Below are 14272 nucleotides of genomic sequence, written 5' to 3'. Positions count from 1 at the left end.
GATGTGTGTCTTTGAGTTATCCCTTTTGTCTCCTGACTGGGTGTGTGAAGCAGAAAGTTATCAGCTTCAAGTAACAAAGCACTGATCTCCAAGTGGCTGGAAACAATTAGGGCAGTTTTTCCCTTACTGAACCAAAAGTCTGCAGATGGATGGTTTTAGGGATGATCCAGCAGCTGATCAATGTCATCAAGGTTTTTGTCAGCACTGCCTGTCCTGCTCTTCTCAGCTCAGCCTCCCATTGGATCTTCAGGAAGAAAGGGAAGGGGGCCACTGCTCCTCCCACTCTTTATCAGGATATAAAATCTATCCCTGATAGGCTCCCAAACTGAACCACACCCACTCTTAATCTTAATCTTTAGCAAAGGGAAACGGGATTACCATAACCAGTTCGCCTTCCCTGAAGACACTGCCTCCCACCTAAAATCAGGGATTCCAAAAGGAGCGGCCATGCTGCGGGTGTTGGGTGCCACAGCATGTGCCTGGTGGCGAGCAGAGAAAGAGCTGGAAGATTTAGGTGAGGCCCCGCCTCAGGGCAGGAATTGGGAGATTTGGTCAGCCCTGGGGCTGTTGGCCAGGACAGGTAGGGTGTGTCTGAAGGACAGGGAAGGGATTAGGTTGATAGGCAGCCAGAAAATTGATGGGGTGGGGGGAGGATATTGCAAGAGCCCAGATGAGAGACAGTGAGACCCTCATTAGGGTAGCCATAGCAAGGGAGAGGTAAAAGAGGACATTTTGCAGGTCACATTGATAGAATTTGTGTTTTTATAAATTTACACATTACCATGCAGTACTGAGTCATGCAATTAATATTGACTTAGTGGTTCCAACTAACCCAGCTTTCAAAAAAAAATATTACCTCCTCAAAATCCTGTATGTTTTTAGCCTCTTTAACTTGACTTTGTCCTATTTCCTTTTAAATCTTTTTAAACATTGCCTCTTAGTCCTTGTGGGAATCTGAATACTCACCCCCAGTACCGGTGCTTCCAGCATTTTCCCTTGACTCAGTTTCTCACACTACCCTCTCCCTGGCTCATCCCATGCACTCTCGTGGATACAGTGCCATCTCTCTACGCTGACAGCCTCTAAATCTATATCCCAACACAGTCCTCTTCCTTAGCTGCAGACTTACATATCTAACAGTCTACTACACATCTCCACCTGATGTCCTGCAGGCTTAAAAATGGATCAGTGTTTTTTTTTCAATGAAATAAAATAGAAAATATCAAGGTGCATTATACGGAATAATGCAAGTGTTTTTTTAATAAAGCTTTTGCTTCATACCATACATCTATGTGTCCTGTGTCATGGCCAAAAAAGTTTTAAAAACAGAAACCAGGGGGTACATGGGGGCACAACTGGTTAAGCATCTGCCTTCAGCCCGGGTCATGATTTCAGGATCCTGGGATCAGCCCTATGTCAGGCTCCCTGCTCACTGGGGAGTCTACTTCTTCCTCCCCCTCTGCCCATTCTCCCTCTTTCTTAAATGAATAGATTAAATCGAAAAAAAAAAAAAAACGCACGTAGAAACCAGATAACAAGCTAGACATAATGATGAAGGGAGGGGGAGGAGCCAGGGATTTCTGCAATGCAGACAGGGAAGTGAGAAGGAGCTGGTTTCTGCGGAAAGTTAGAACTTTCATTTTGAACAGAGTCTGGTTTACAGTAAATCGTGCACCTACCAGAGCTGCTTCTTTCCCTACCACTTCCAGCTCCAGGTCAACGTATATTGAATGAATGCTCTGAGGAATGAGGGAGTTTCCTCTGAAGGGCATTAATAATTAGCTCCCAGGAAGTGGCAATGCTTTCAAGGGGGAACTAACATTTACTGAACCCTTATTGTGTGCTGGGCTCTCTGCATCCAGTTTCTAACCAGAAATCCTCTCAGCAGCTTGTGTGAGGCAAGTGCCATTTTCTTTATTTCACAAATGAGGAAGCCAAGGTTCAGAGAGGATGAGAAACTGTCTCAGGTGGTGCAGTTAGGGAGTGATTTGTTTGATCTCGCCAGTGAATGTCATCGTCTCTGAAAGCATCAACCACCATGGCTCCTTATGGCCCCCTGTGTTAGTATCCTAGAGCTCCTGTAACACATTACTCTGAACTGGGCAATTAAAGCAACACAAATTTATCCTTTCACAGTTCTGGAGAACAGAAGCATGGCATCACAGTGTAAACAGGGCTGGTTCCTTCTAAAGGTGAATCGGTTGCACACTTTCCTCCTAGTTTGTGATGACCTGCTGGTGATCCTTGCCTTCTTTGGCTCATAGATACATCACTCCCACTTCTGCCTCCGTTCTCATATGGCTCTCGTATGGCCCTCTTCTTTTAAGGGCACCAGTCATATTGAATTAGTCACTTGACCCTACTCCAGGATGACCTCATTTTACCTAATTACATCTGTAATGACCCTGTATCCAGATAAGGTCCCATTCTTAGGTACTGAGGGCTAGGACTTCAACATATCTTTTTTTTTTCTTTTAAGATTTTATTTATTTTATTTTTTTGAAAGAGAGAAAGAGAGAGAGGAGCAGAGGGAGAGAATCTCAAGCAGATCCCCACTGAGCACAGGTTCTGACTTGGGGCTCGATCTCACTACCCTGAGATCATGACCTGAGTTGGAATCAAGAGTCAGAAGAAGGGCAGCCTGGGTGGCTCAGAGGTTTAGCGCTGCCTTCAAGCCCAGGGCCTGATCCTAGAGACCTGGGATGGAGTCCCACGTCGGGCTCCCTGCATGGAGCCTGCTTCTCTCTCTTTCTCTCGAATAAATAATAGTCAAAGCATTTTTTAAGGCAAGATATTTTATTTTATTATTATTATTTTTAAAGATTTTATTTATTTGAGAGAGAGAGCACAAGCAGGGGGAATGGAAGAGGGAGAAGCAGGCTTCCCACTGAGCAGGGAGCCCAACACTGGGCTCTATTCCAGGACCCCAGGATCATGACCTGAACTGAAGGGGGATTCTTAACCTACTGAGCCACTGAGGCACCCCAGTTTATTTCTTCTTATAGCCCTAAGTTCTCCAGGACTTGGTAAGATTCCTAGAATTCCTAGGAGTAATTCTTATGAATACTTAGGAGTCCCTACAGCTCCACTGCCTCCTGGACAATATCCACAAAGACACTGGCGCCTCAGAAAGGCACAAACCCACCACCTTTCCCTTCAAAGGCCACCTGCCTCCTGACGTCCTTGCTTTTCACGTAACTAGCTAAAGTCTGTCTCCCCACCTTCCAGAAAGAATCTTTTCCTTTTCGCTCTCCGTACCCCTTCCAGGTTCAATTCCTCATGGTTGCCTGTCCCTCGGGGAGATACACCAGTGCCCTGCCTCCTCCTGGCTTCCCTGCTCACCTCCAATCCGGCTTCACACTTGTACAGGTGGCCCATTTTCCAGAAACACACCTCTGGTCTGACCCTATTCAACATTCATTTGACAACAACTCATTCCCCCCACCCCTCACCCCCACCCCCGACCCCGACCCCATCCATTCTGAGCGGACGGCGGCTCCGACTTGCAAGGCTCGGGGGCAGAGGCGCGGGCTCCTCGGCCGCCCTTCCTGACCCCCTGCCTCTCCGCGTAGTGAGGGGGTCACTGGTGCAGCGGCCCGCGCTCCCACCACACTCCGCCCCCTGCTCCCCAGGCAGGGCTGCCACGGCAGGGCCGCGCGCGTGGAATAAACCCAGGGAGGCTCCCTGGAGGAGGGACCTTGCCAACTACGGACTAAAACGGGCCTAGGCGTTTGCCTCCCAGAGATTCGGCCAGCCGGGCCGAGAACGTTTCTGGAACGCTGTGGAAGGACGGTGCGGACCCCCCAGGGGCTGGGCTCCCCCACCCCCACCCCAGCCCCCGGAGCCTCGCAGCGGGAAAGCGGCTTCCGCCCCGCCCGCCCCGCCCGCCTCGGAACGCCGCTCGGGCCGGAACCTTTCTGCCGCGAGCCCGGGCACTTCCGGGCGAAGCACAGACATGCGCCGGAAGTCGGTGGAGGAAGACTGGAGCGTGGGAACGCAGTGCTTGATGCGGGAGGATGAGCGTCTGTAGTCTCCTCGTGGCGGGAGGTAGGGTTCCCGCCTGTCCTTGGCCGCTCGGCCTGGAGTGGATCCTCCCGCAGGCCCCGGGGTGTCCTCGCTGAGCTGACGGCGCCTCGGACCGACCCTGCTTCCCGGCGAGGGGTTCTGGAGCGGCCCCTTCCCCAGCGGGGGGCGGACGGGGGGCGGGGGCTCAGGGGCGACCTCCGGGGGCGGGACCGTGTCCACCCCCACTTTACAGGATTCTTTCTTTTTTTCTTTCTTTCTTAAATATTTTATTTATTTATTCATGAGAGACAGAGAGAGGCAGAGACACAGGCAGAGGGAAAAACAGGCTCCATGCAGGGAGCCCCACGTGGGACTCGATCCCGGGTCTCCAGGGTCACGCCCTGGGCTGCAGGCGGTGCTAAACCGCTGGGCCACCCGGGCTGCCCCAGGATGGTTTCTTTTATGGTGTGTTTTTCTGCTGGCGGTAGCAGTCCGAGTAGAAATCTTGAAAAGTGTGCGGGTGAAAATAAGAACCGCCCCTTGCATCTGCCACTCAGCTGAGACATTTCTCATAAACGTATACAATTTAATTTTATTTGGTCCCAACGCATGAGAAAGGAACTAGTGAAAATGGATGTGGAAATAAATACTAAGAGATATTAATTACAAAAAGATCCTTCTAAAGTTAATGTCAAACAGGTTAAGTAGTTGAGGTCATTGTTTTTGTTTTTTAATATTTTTATTTATTCACAAGAGACACAGAGAGGCAGAGACACAGGCAGAGGGAGAAGCAGGCTCCATGCGGGGCGGCCGGTGTGGGACTCGATCCCTGGACCCCAGGATCACACCCTGAGCAGATGCTCATCCACTGAGCCACCCAGGTGTTCCAAGTCATTGTTTTAAAAAAATATATGCTTCTTGATGGGTATAAAATAAGATTTCTAGGTAGTAAAACTTAAGAGCTTATCCAGGGAAATCAAGAACTCTCTTCTGAGTGTAGTATATAGTTCTAAAATTACAGGAGAAAAATAAATAAATAAAATTACAGGAGAGTCTCTGTCCCTTTGAAAAGGCTCTGGTCAGGCCACAAGTAATACCAAAAAGAAGTAGGTTATTCCAACTTAACATTTGGCTAAATTTCCCTTTTAGGAAGGTGGCGATGTTTTCCAGTTCCGTTAGGGTCATCCTTGTTCCAAGTGATACCTAATTCCTACTGTCGGAAGAAATGCACTGCACCTAAGAAGATCATTCCCAATGCTGCTTTTTGTGATGAAGATACAAAAGATTCTGGAAATGAACTTGACAAGCTCTTCTCTTCAGAGCAGCAGGCTTCCATCTTGCATGTGTTGAATACAGCATCTAATAAAGAACTCGAAGCTTTCAGATTGCTTCGTGGAAGGAAATCCGTCAATATTATCGAGCACAGAGAGAAGTTTGGGCCGTTTCAGCATTTGGAGAGTTTAATGAATGTGCCCCTATTCCAGTATAAAACTGCTATTCAAGTTTGTAACTCCATTCTTTGTCCAGAGACTGAAGGGAAAAAAAGAAAGTTCCAGGACAACCGGCTCTTGAGAAAGCTCATCAAACCAGAAATAGAAAGAGAGAGGCTTAAGGTATATCATTTTTCTTTTCTTTTTTTTTTTTAAGGGATTTGTTTATTCATTCATTCATTAATGAGAGACAGGGAGAGAGAAGCAGAGACATAAGCAGAGGGAGAAACAGGCTTCTGACGGGGAGCCCAATATAGGACTGGATCCTGGAACCCCAGGATTATGCCCTGAGCTGAAGGCAGATGCTCAACCACTGAGCCACCCAGGCGTTCTGGTATATCGTTTTCTTAAGGTCTGTTACACTACGGCATATGGGTTGAGAACCTACTTTGTAAAGCACTATTCTGGGCAGTGGGACAGCTTATAGTTTAGTTTGGTATGTGATCAGTACAGAAGAATGAGATGTAGAGAGAGTAAGTGGGCAGTGAGGAGAACCGAAAACCACGGGCTGTGCCTGGTGGGCAAAGTTGACTGATAGAACAAAACCTGAATCTCAGAGAGAATGAGGCTTGTTGGAGGAGGCCGGCATTCTAGGAAGAAAGAATATGTGTAGAGAAATAGGTTTGTGCGAGGTTTATTTAAGAGGAATTGAGGAACTGATTGCATCTGAGGGTTATATCGAGAGTAATGAGAAATTAAGATGCAAAGAGGGTTATGGCCAGGGAATGACTTCAGAACATTATACTGGTCTTTTCAGCTTGACTTATTTTCTGTCCCTCCCTCCTCCTTTTAAAAAGCATTCTATAAGCAGATCCTTTTCAGTGTTTCTTAAAAAACAAATCTTAGAATCATGTGGCATGTCAAACATTAAATCTTGGAGGAGAAGCGTAGGTCCTGTGTAGCAATATGTGATAAAACATTCTCTCATCCCATACTGAGAGTAAGCACATTTTTTCTGGACCAGTCTTAGTTTATGGATACTTTCTGAAAACCTGATAAAAGCTAGGGACCCTCTTTTCAGAAAACAAAAAACACATTTACGTAGAATATTGCATATACTTTCAGAGGACTTGTAGGTTTCATGAAGTCCATTCATGGGCCACTGATAGAACTCCTCCAGTTGATCTAGAACATATTTGAACCAAATTTTTCAGGATTTGGATTTCCCTTCAGAGTTTTGACTACAAATACTATTTATACTCATTATAGTGGAATTGCAGTCTTACTTGGATAGGTTCTAAAGTCATTTTGTATCTAATACAAAAAATTGTACTGACTTCCAAATAAAGTTTTTTTTTCTCAAAAAAGTCATTTTGTATGGAGAAAGTCATGCAGTAGTCTTTTTTTTTTTTTTAAGATGTTAATTTATTCATGAGAGAGACAGAGAGAGGCAGAGACATAGGCAGAGGGAGAAGTAGGCTCTATGCAGGGAGCCCGATGAGGGATCCGATCCCGGGACTCCAGGATCACGCCCTGACCCTAAAGCAGGCACTTAACTGCTGAGCCACCCAGGCGTCCCTCATGCAGTAGTCCTTGAAAAAAAAAATCTGTTGCCCGTGACGCGCTGTGTGCAACCTGGTTCAGTAATACTTTTTTTTTTTTTTTTTTAGATTTTATTTATTTATTCATGAGAGACACAGAGGCAGAGACACAGGCAGGGGGAGAAGCAGGCTCCATGCAGGGAGCCCGATGTGGGACCCTTTTTTTTTTTTTTTAAAGACTTTTTATTTATTTATTCACGAGAGACACAGAAAGAGAGGCAGAGAGAAGAGGAGAAGCAGGCTCCATGCAAGGAGTCTGATGTGGGACTCGAACCATGTGGGAATCTGGGATCATGCCCTGAGCCGAAGGCAGACGCTCAACCACTGAGCCACCAGGTGCCCTGGTTCAGTAATTCTTATGTACACTAAAGCTTGAGGATACTTACCTGGCAGGGGAGATACCATGATCACGAAGGTGGTTTTCCCAGGGCGAGGCTTATCCATTGCACTCCGGATGTGCTGACCCCTGCGATTTCCCCAAATGTGGGAAACTCGACTGCATAATTTGTGGTAGTGGGGGACTGCGTTCGCGCTTTCCCCTAAAAAAAAAAAAAATAAAGCTTGAGGATTATTGAGCTAAAGAACCAAAAGAAGGTCTATATTTTGTAGATGTCTGGGCATCCAGACTATTCTGCCTTTAGTGGATATTCATTCCTTAGCAGTGAAAGGGAGATAGGTATGGAATTACACAGTGGTCCCGCTTCTCTGCCTTTGTTTCTGTGGAACACACTTATTTATCCCTATAACTAAATGAACTATGTGCGGGTGAAGTGATGCCGTTGTACTCCAGCCCAGACTTGGCGGAGTTAAATCCATGCTTCCAATGATCTATTACACATTTCCCCTTAGAAGCCCTACTGAGCCTACTGGCAACCTGAATACAGTACGTTAAAAACCAACTCCTCTTAAAAAAAAAACAAAAAACTCCTCTTCCCCTACCTACCCAGGTTGATCTGCTTCCTATCATCTTAACGGTGCCATTTATTCGCTGCAATAAAAGTAGGTTTAAGCTCCCCCATCCCAAATATCAATTTACCCCCATCATCTCTGGTCTTTCTTGTCATGGCCACTGTCTTCTGTTCTTAATGCTTTGTCATATAACAGGCACCTTACAGATACCTACCTCTAGTCTAGCCTTCTATGGCCCATCTTCCACACAGCAGTCTGTGATGGTTCTGATGTAAATGCTGTGCCTGAATGTTGCATGCTTTGGTGGCTTCCTGGAGCTCTCAGGATAAAGCAAGGTACTTTTGCAAAAATCTGCCTTCCCGTCTGCACATTTCCAGGGCCTGGGTCTGAGTGTGTGAGGTGTCACATAGCCTATCTGTGTGGACATGTGGTGAAATAACTTCTGTTTACTATTTACTCATCCTCCTAGTCTTCAGGAAGTCTTCCCGGACCATGTCTCCTCTCTACAGCCTAACTGTTGTGTGGTGGCATTTCTTATAATGTATGCGTATGTTCCTTGTTTCCTGGCATCTAGCACAGTCCCCAGGAACATTTGAATATTTGAATGCCTGCTTTGGGTTAGGTAAAGTTTGTCTATAAACCGACAGCTACTGGCTATCTTTTAATAATAGTTATTCTTGCATTTCTTTAACAATTCAGTTCATAAACTGGAAGTATTTTTCTTTGTTTTAAAGATTTATTTATTTTAGGAAGAGAGTGGGGGGGCAGAGGGAGAAAAAGTCTTCAGCATATTCCTTGCTGAATGTGGAGCCTGATGAGGGGCTCGATCTCATGACCTGAGTATGAAATTAGGAGTCAGATGCTGAACCAACTGATCCATCCAGGTGCCCCAGTATATTTCTATCACATAAACTAATTGAGCATTGGGCAGCCCCGGTGGCTTAGCGGTGTAGTGCCGCCTTCAGCCCAGGGTGTGATCCTGGAGACCGAGGATCGAGTCCCATGTCGGGCTCCCTGCATGGAGCCTGTTTCTCCCTCTGCCTCTCTCTCTCTGTCTCTCATGAATAAATAAGTAAAATCTTAAAACAAAATAAAACAAAACAAAAAAAACCTAATTGAGCATTATTAGTTTATAGTTTAAATTTTGTATCTCTTAAAATGTTTATACTTTTAATTAAACCAGCCTTTTTGTTTTAGGCAGTTACTAGTATAGTATCCATTGTTTTTGGAACTCGAAGAATTGCTTGGGCTCACCTGGATCGTAAATTGGCAGTGCTGGACTGGCAGCAGAATGACTGTTGCCAATTGATGAAAGGAACATACTTATCATCTGTCTATTTACAAAAGGTAAAGCAGCTGCCCCTCTAGATTTCTGCCTGCTGGATATCTCCTTGTGTGGTTTAACCTTCTAGTCCTAAAGGGAATCTAATGTAATACTACAGATAGATTTCCTTTGGGTTATTATTACCCATTCTTTTTTTCTTTTTTTAAATTACCCATTCCTGTCATGTTTTCTGTCACCTATGATTTTTAAAATTTGAATCTTCTTCATTTAGTTCATGAAATACCTTAATATATCAAAGGCAGATACTGAGAAAATTGGTGGTGAAGTACATTATCCTAAATATTACAGGACTTCATCACTGTATTTATAAAGCTTATTTTAAATTTTTAAAAATATTTTGTTTATTCATTTGAGAGAGAGAATGTGCGTGCAGGAGGAAGGGCAGAGGGAGAGGGAGAAGCAGACTCCCCTGCTGAGTAGGGAGCCCAGCCCGATGTGGAGCTTGATCCCAGGACCCTGAGATCATGACCTGAGCCGAAGGCAAATGCTCAACCAACTGAGCCACCCAGGCACCCCTTATTTTTCATTTAAAAAAAATATATATTTACTTTAGAGAGACAGAGCAAGGTTGGGGGTAGGGAGAGAATCCTAGAGCAAATGTGGGGCTCAATTCCAGGACCCTGAGATCGTGACCTGAGCTGAAATCAAGAGTTAAGACGCTTAGCTGAGTGAACCACGTAGCTGCCCCAAAGCTAATTTTTCAGAATGCTCACTAATTGTCTTATTGGAGTCTTCAAAACCTTGTGAGATGGGCAGTAATTACCATCCTGATTACATATATGAAAACTGGTATAATCAATCAGGGCATCTGACAGGATTGTAGGCTAGGTATTTTTTTTCTTAAGTAGGGTCCACACCCAGTGTGGAACCCAACATAGGGCTTGAACTCACAACCCTGAGGTTAAGACCCAAGCTGAGATCAAGTCAAACATTCAACCCACTGAGCTACCCAGGCACCTCTGATGGAGGCTAGTTATTCTAACCCTATGCTCTACTCTACATATTTTTAAAAGGTTAATAAACATTTTAAATTGTCTAATCTTAAAGTCAGTAGATTTTAGAAATTTTGAAGTCCATTTTACAGATGAAGAAACTAGTACTTGGGAGGACTAAGTGATTTGCCTTAGCTCAGTTTATTCCAGATAGAACCATGAGCAGAACATGGCTGTCCTGACTTCTCCATAAAATTATTTTTCAGTTTTCAAAAACAGTAATAGTATAATGTACATTATGTATTTTAAAAATAGAAATGGGAGAAGGAACCCAAACAACAAAACTTAATTATTTCTATTCACTTATTTCTTTTTTTTTTTTTTAAAGATTTCTTCAGTCATTTCAAAGATACCTACAGCTGACTTCTACGTTCTGGAAAAAATAGGGCTTTCAATTCAGAACACATCTCGGTTTCCCCTACTGTTACATTTTCATATCATGGAAGCCATGCTGTATGCCTTATTAAACAAAACGTTTGCCCAGGATGGCCAGCATCGGGTGCTGAGCATGAATCGAAATGGAGTGGGGAAGCACTTTGAACTGATGATTGGGGACACACGGACTAGTGGAAAAGAGCTGGTGAAGCAGCTCCTCACAGAGTCTGTTCTGAAGGAAGACCCTCGGGTCGTCTTCCCTAAGGAGAAGATTGTACGCTACAGACAGATGTTTTCATCTACTGAGCAAAAGAGAGCAGAAGAGTTATATGATTCCCTATTACAAGCCGTTGCCTTCTATGAATTAGCAGTTTTTGACACCGAACCTTAAAATGCTGAGGTTAATATAAAGAACTCTGATGTTATATTAATTTATATTTATTAGCTCTAAAGCCATAAAGCCAACTGTTTTTAACATCCATGTTTATGGAGAAGAAAACATGTTTGTATTTGGATGTTTAAAGTCAGACTTCCGGCTGTTGAATTGTTCACAGAATAAGCCAAGTCAATAAATACCTTAAGAGATTCTGAACCTTTTGGGTTTATGTGTTAAAAGTAAGAGGTCTCCTAAACAGACCAAACAAGAAAGTTATTCCCCCTGAAAACCTAATTCCATCTTATACTAAAGGATTCGCATCATTAAAGGAGGGAATAATGACTTTTCTGGGTGGAATTCATCATGGGAATAACACTAAATATAATCAGGAACACAATTTATGAAATTCTGTTAATTCTTAAGTAGTATATGGTTCTATGTACTACTTCCAAAAGGTGATTTTCATCAATTCTATCAGGCCCAGAACAAACAAGCTTTGTCTAATAGGTTCATTTTTTTTTCACTTCGAAATATTTTACTTGGACAGACCAACTTTTTTTTTTTTTTTTAAAGATTAGGGGAGAGAATCCCAACCAGACTCCATGTTAGGCATGGATCCTGACTTGGGGCTTGACCCTAGGACTCTGAAATCACAATCTGAGTCAAAACCAAGAGTCAGGGGCTTAACTGACTACACCATTCAGGCACTCCTAGATAAACCATCTGAGAAGAGTAGCATTTTTTTTCCTCACTCACATTTCCCACTACATTTGAATTAGTTCAGGCCCTCATATCTTACCAGTCTTAAACCCAAGTCTCTAATGTCAAAGCATCACATTTCTCCTTTAATCTATAAAGTGAAAAATGCTTGTTAGAAGAACATTCAAATAATCATGTAAAATAAGTAGAAGTCCTCTCTTCTAGCATCTCCCAACTCGCTAGGGAATCTGGGATACAGTCTGGACTTGTCATTCACTTGTAAATCTCTACATTTACATATGGTTGTATACAAATATCACCTTGGATCTGCTGTAGGTATCCCAAGTTATATGTCTCAAATAATCCTTTTTTCCTTCAAATCCTCTCCTTTGTCATTATTCTGTACTTTGGTAAATAGCTTCACCAACCATCCAGTTGTTCATGCCAGATATGTGGCATTCTACCTCCCACATATTTCTGGAAATAGCTTAGTGAAAATGTGTTCATTTTAGACATTTACAGGATAAGATGCTAAGTACTGAAAAAGCTATCAATTTAGTTACTTTAACTCAAAAGTGGATCTAAGTCTTAAAGGAATTTACCACCTTTAAGTATTCATAATTTTCAAGGTGCCTGGGTAGTATAGTTGGTTAACTGTTGGATTCTTGGTTTTAGCTCAGGTTGTGATCTCAGGATGCTGAGATCAAGCCCCATGTTGGGCTCCACACTCTGCTCAGGGTAGAGCCTTTTTTTTTTTTTTTTTTTTTAAGTTTTTATACATTTATTTGACAGAGCACATTGAGCACAAGCAGGGGGAGCAGCAGAAGGAGAAGGAGGAGCAGGCTCCCTACTGACCAGGGAGCCTGATGTGGGGCTCGATTCCAGAACCCTGGGATCGTGACCTGAGCCAAAGATAAGACACCCAACCAACTGAGCCACCCATGCATCCCACAAGGGTGGAGTCTGTTTGAAATTCTTTCTCCCTCTCCCTGTTCCTCCTACTTGTGCTCTCTCTCCCTCTAAAATAAATATATACATCTTAAAAAAAAATTCATAATTCCCCCCCCAAACCTAAAAGAAAATCTTATGTGTCCCTATTAAAAATATTCCCATTATTTCTTGATTTTTACTTTGTTTCTCAGTTACTGAGAATTACCAGAATTTTCTAGTAAGACCAAATTAACAGGTAAGTCCTCTACAAATAGTGAATGCTAGTATGCAACAGAAAAAAATTCATGTACTTAAAAACCCACAAAACTTCAGATCTCTTCTTTTGTACAAGAGCAAAACCTGTAACCTTTAATTAAATCAACATACTATCAATGAAAAAGTAGACTGAACAAATAAGAGGTAAAACATATCTTTCATACACATTTGTAAACAGGTATACACATCAGTATTTTCCATCTGTACAAAATTAGGATCCTTACCTTTGAGGTAAATATATAATTCACCAGATAATGTAACTGAATTCTAGGCTAATAAATATAAACACTTAAAATAGGAAACTATTTTCAGATATACCTGATTATGCAATAGCAAAAATGATTTGAAGTAAAATGTGGGATTTAAAGATCTTGTAATTAAAATAACACACTTTCTCCAAAACCAACCTGAAGTGGAAATGGCTATGATGTAGAAAGTTCATATAGTAAAATCCTTTGTTACAATTTTAATGAATAAGCAGTTTGTCCAAAATAGATATATTAACACCATTAATATCTTTATGAAATAAAATACTGATATAAAAATACAAAAAATGTACAAGCAAATGATGTGAGTTGGCAAAATATACAAGATATCACATGTATGGTTGCTAAAAAAGGATTTATGAAAATGACAATTCATAATCTTGTTTTCACTTTGTCAATATTCAATGATTCAATGGTAAAATATGCTGGAGGAATACACTAAAAATAAACTTATTGGGAAGATGGTACTTTTTGAAAAATGATGCATAATTTCTTCCCTAGGAAGTTTTTATGTATTACATAATTTTGTATTGTGTAAACTAGATTATCTCCTAGATGATTCATATATACAACTTGACAGAGTACTGACAGGCTGGAGAGAGGTGGGTTAAAATTAACAGGAAAGAAAAATTACAGATTAACAGTGCAACACCTTTAGAAATATTTAGTGAATTCTACCTTCCAGAACAGCTCACTCACACAAAAATACAACACTAAACCAATACAAAAAGTTTCAGAAAAAAAAAAAAAAAAATCACCACAATCATAAATACAATTTGTGACTCAAATTTTTTCACTTTAAATATTTGCACACTAATAATATACAAATAGTCCTTTTTTAAATGTACATTAAGAGAAATAAATTCTTCCATGAAGATCAATATAAAAATGTATCTTGAGGAACACATAATAATCTGTACAAGGCATTGGTAATGTAGATGTTAAGGGAAGCCAGCTGCCAGAGTGTTCACAGTCTCTTTCGAAATGTTAAGATGAATCCCTTCAAGATAGTGCAGGAACCTGTCAAAAATTACAAGGAAAAATGCAATTTTTAAGAATCAGATGAGA

At 42.3% G+C, this 14272-nt stretch overlaps 2 protein-coding genes and 1 non-coding gene across 7 annotated transcripts in view; 2 read left to right on the top strand and 1 right to left on the bottom strand.

Moving 5' to 3' along the window:
• Positions 1 to 3888: 3888 nt before the first annotated feature.
• TEFM (transcription elongation factor, mitochondrial) lies at positions 3889 to 11249 on the top strand. Of its 2 annotated transcripts, XM_077852116.1 has the most exons (4): positions 3889 to 4047; positions 5155 to 5618; positions 9143 to 9292; positions 10611 to 11249. In XM_077852116.1, exons 1-4 carry the CDS (start codon positions 4017 to 4019, stop codon positions 11046 to 11048), a joined length of 1083 nt encoding a protein of 360 aa, XP_077708242.1. In that variant the 5' UTR covers positions 3889 to 4016; the 3' UTR covers positions 11049 to 11249. The 2 variants fall into 2 exon arrangements, with proteins under 2 accessions (XP_077708242.1, XP_077708243.1); XM_077852117.1 differs by lacking the exon at positions 9143 to 9292.
• On the top strand, positions 7415 to 7578 carry LOC144287301 (U1 spliceosomal RNA). The gene has a single exon (XR_013355135.1). It is a non-coding gene; the product is annotated as a U1 spliceosomal RNA (small nuclear RNA).
• The window catches only part of ATAD5 (ATPase family AAA domain containing 5), a 50224-nt gene continuing 46996 nt past the window's right edge, over positions 11045 to 14272 (bottom strand). For all 4 annotated transcript variants that reach the window (XM_077852113.1, XM_077852112.1, XM_077852115.1 and 1 more), the window contains one exon: positions 11045 to 14224. In XM_077852113.1, the coding sequence (XP_077708239.1) occupies positions 14146 to 14224 (79 nt within the window). In that variant the 3' untranslated portion in view covers positions 11045 to 14145. The remainder of the gene's footprint in view (positions 14225 to 14272) is intronic.

The sequence above is a fragment of the Canis aureus genome, chromosome 16 (genome assembly GCF_053574225.1).
Source record: "Canis aureus isolate CA01 chromosome 16, VMU_Caureus_v.1.0, whole genome shotgun sequence".
NCBI lineage: Eukaryota > Metazoa > Chordata > Mammalia > Carnivora > Canidae > Canis > Canis aureus.
This window is presented reverse-complemented; position numbering and strand designations above follow the sequence as displayed.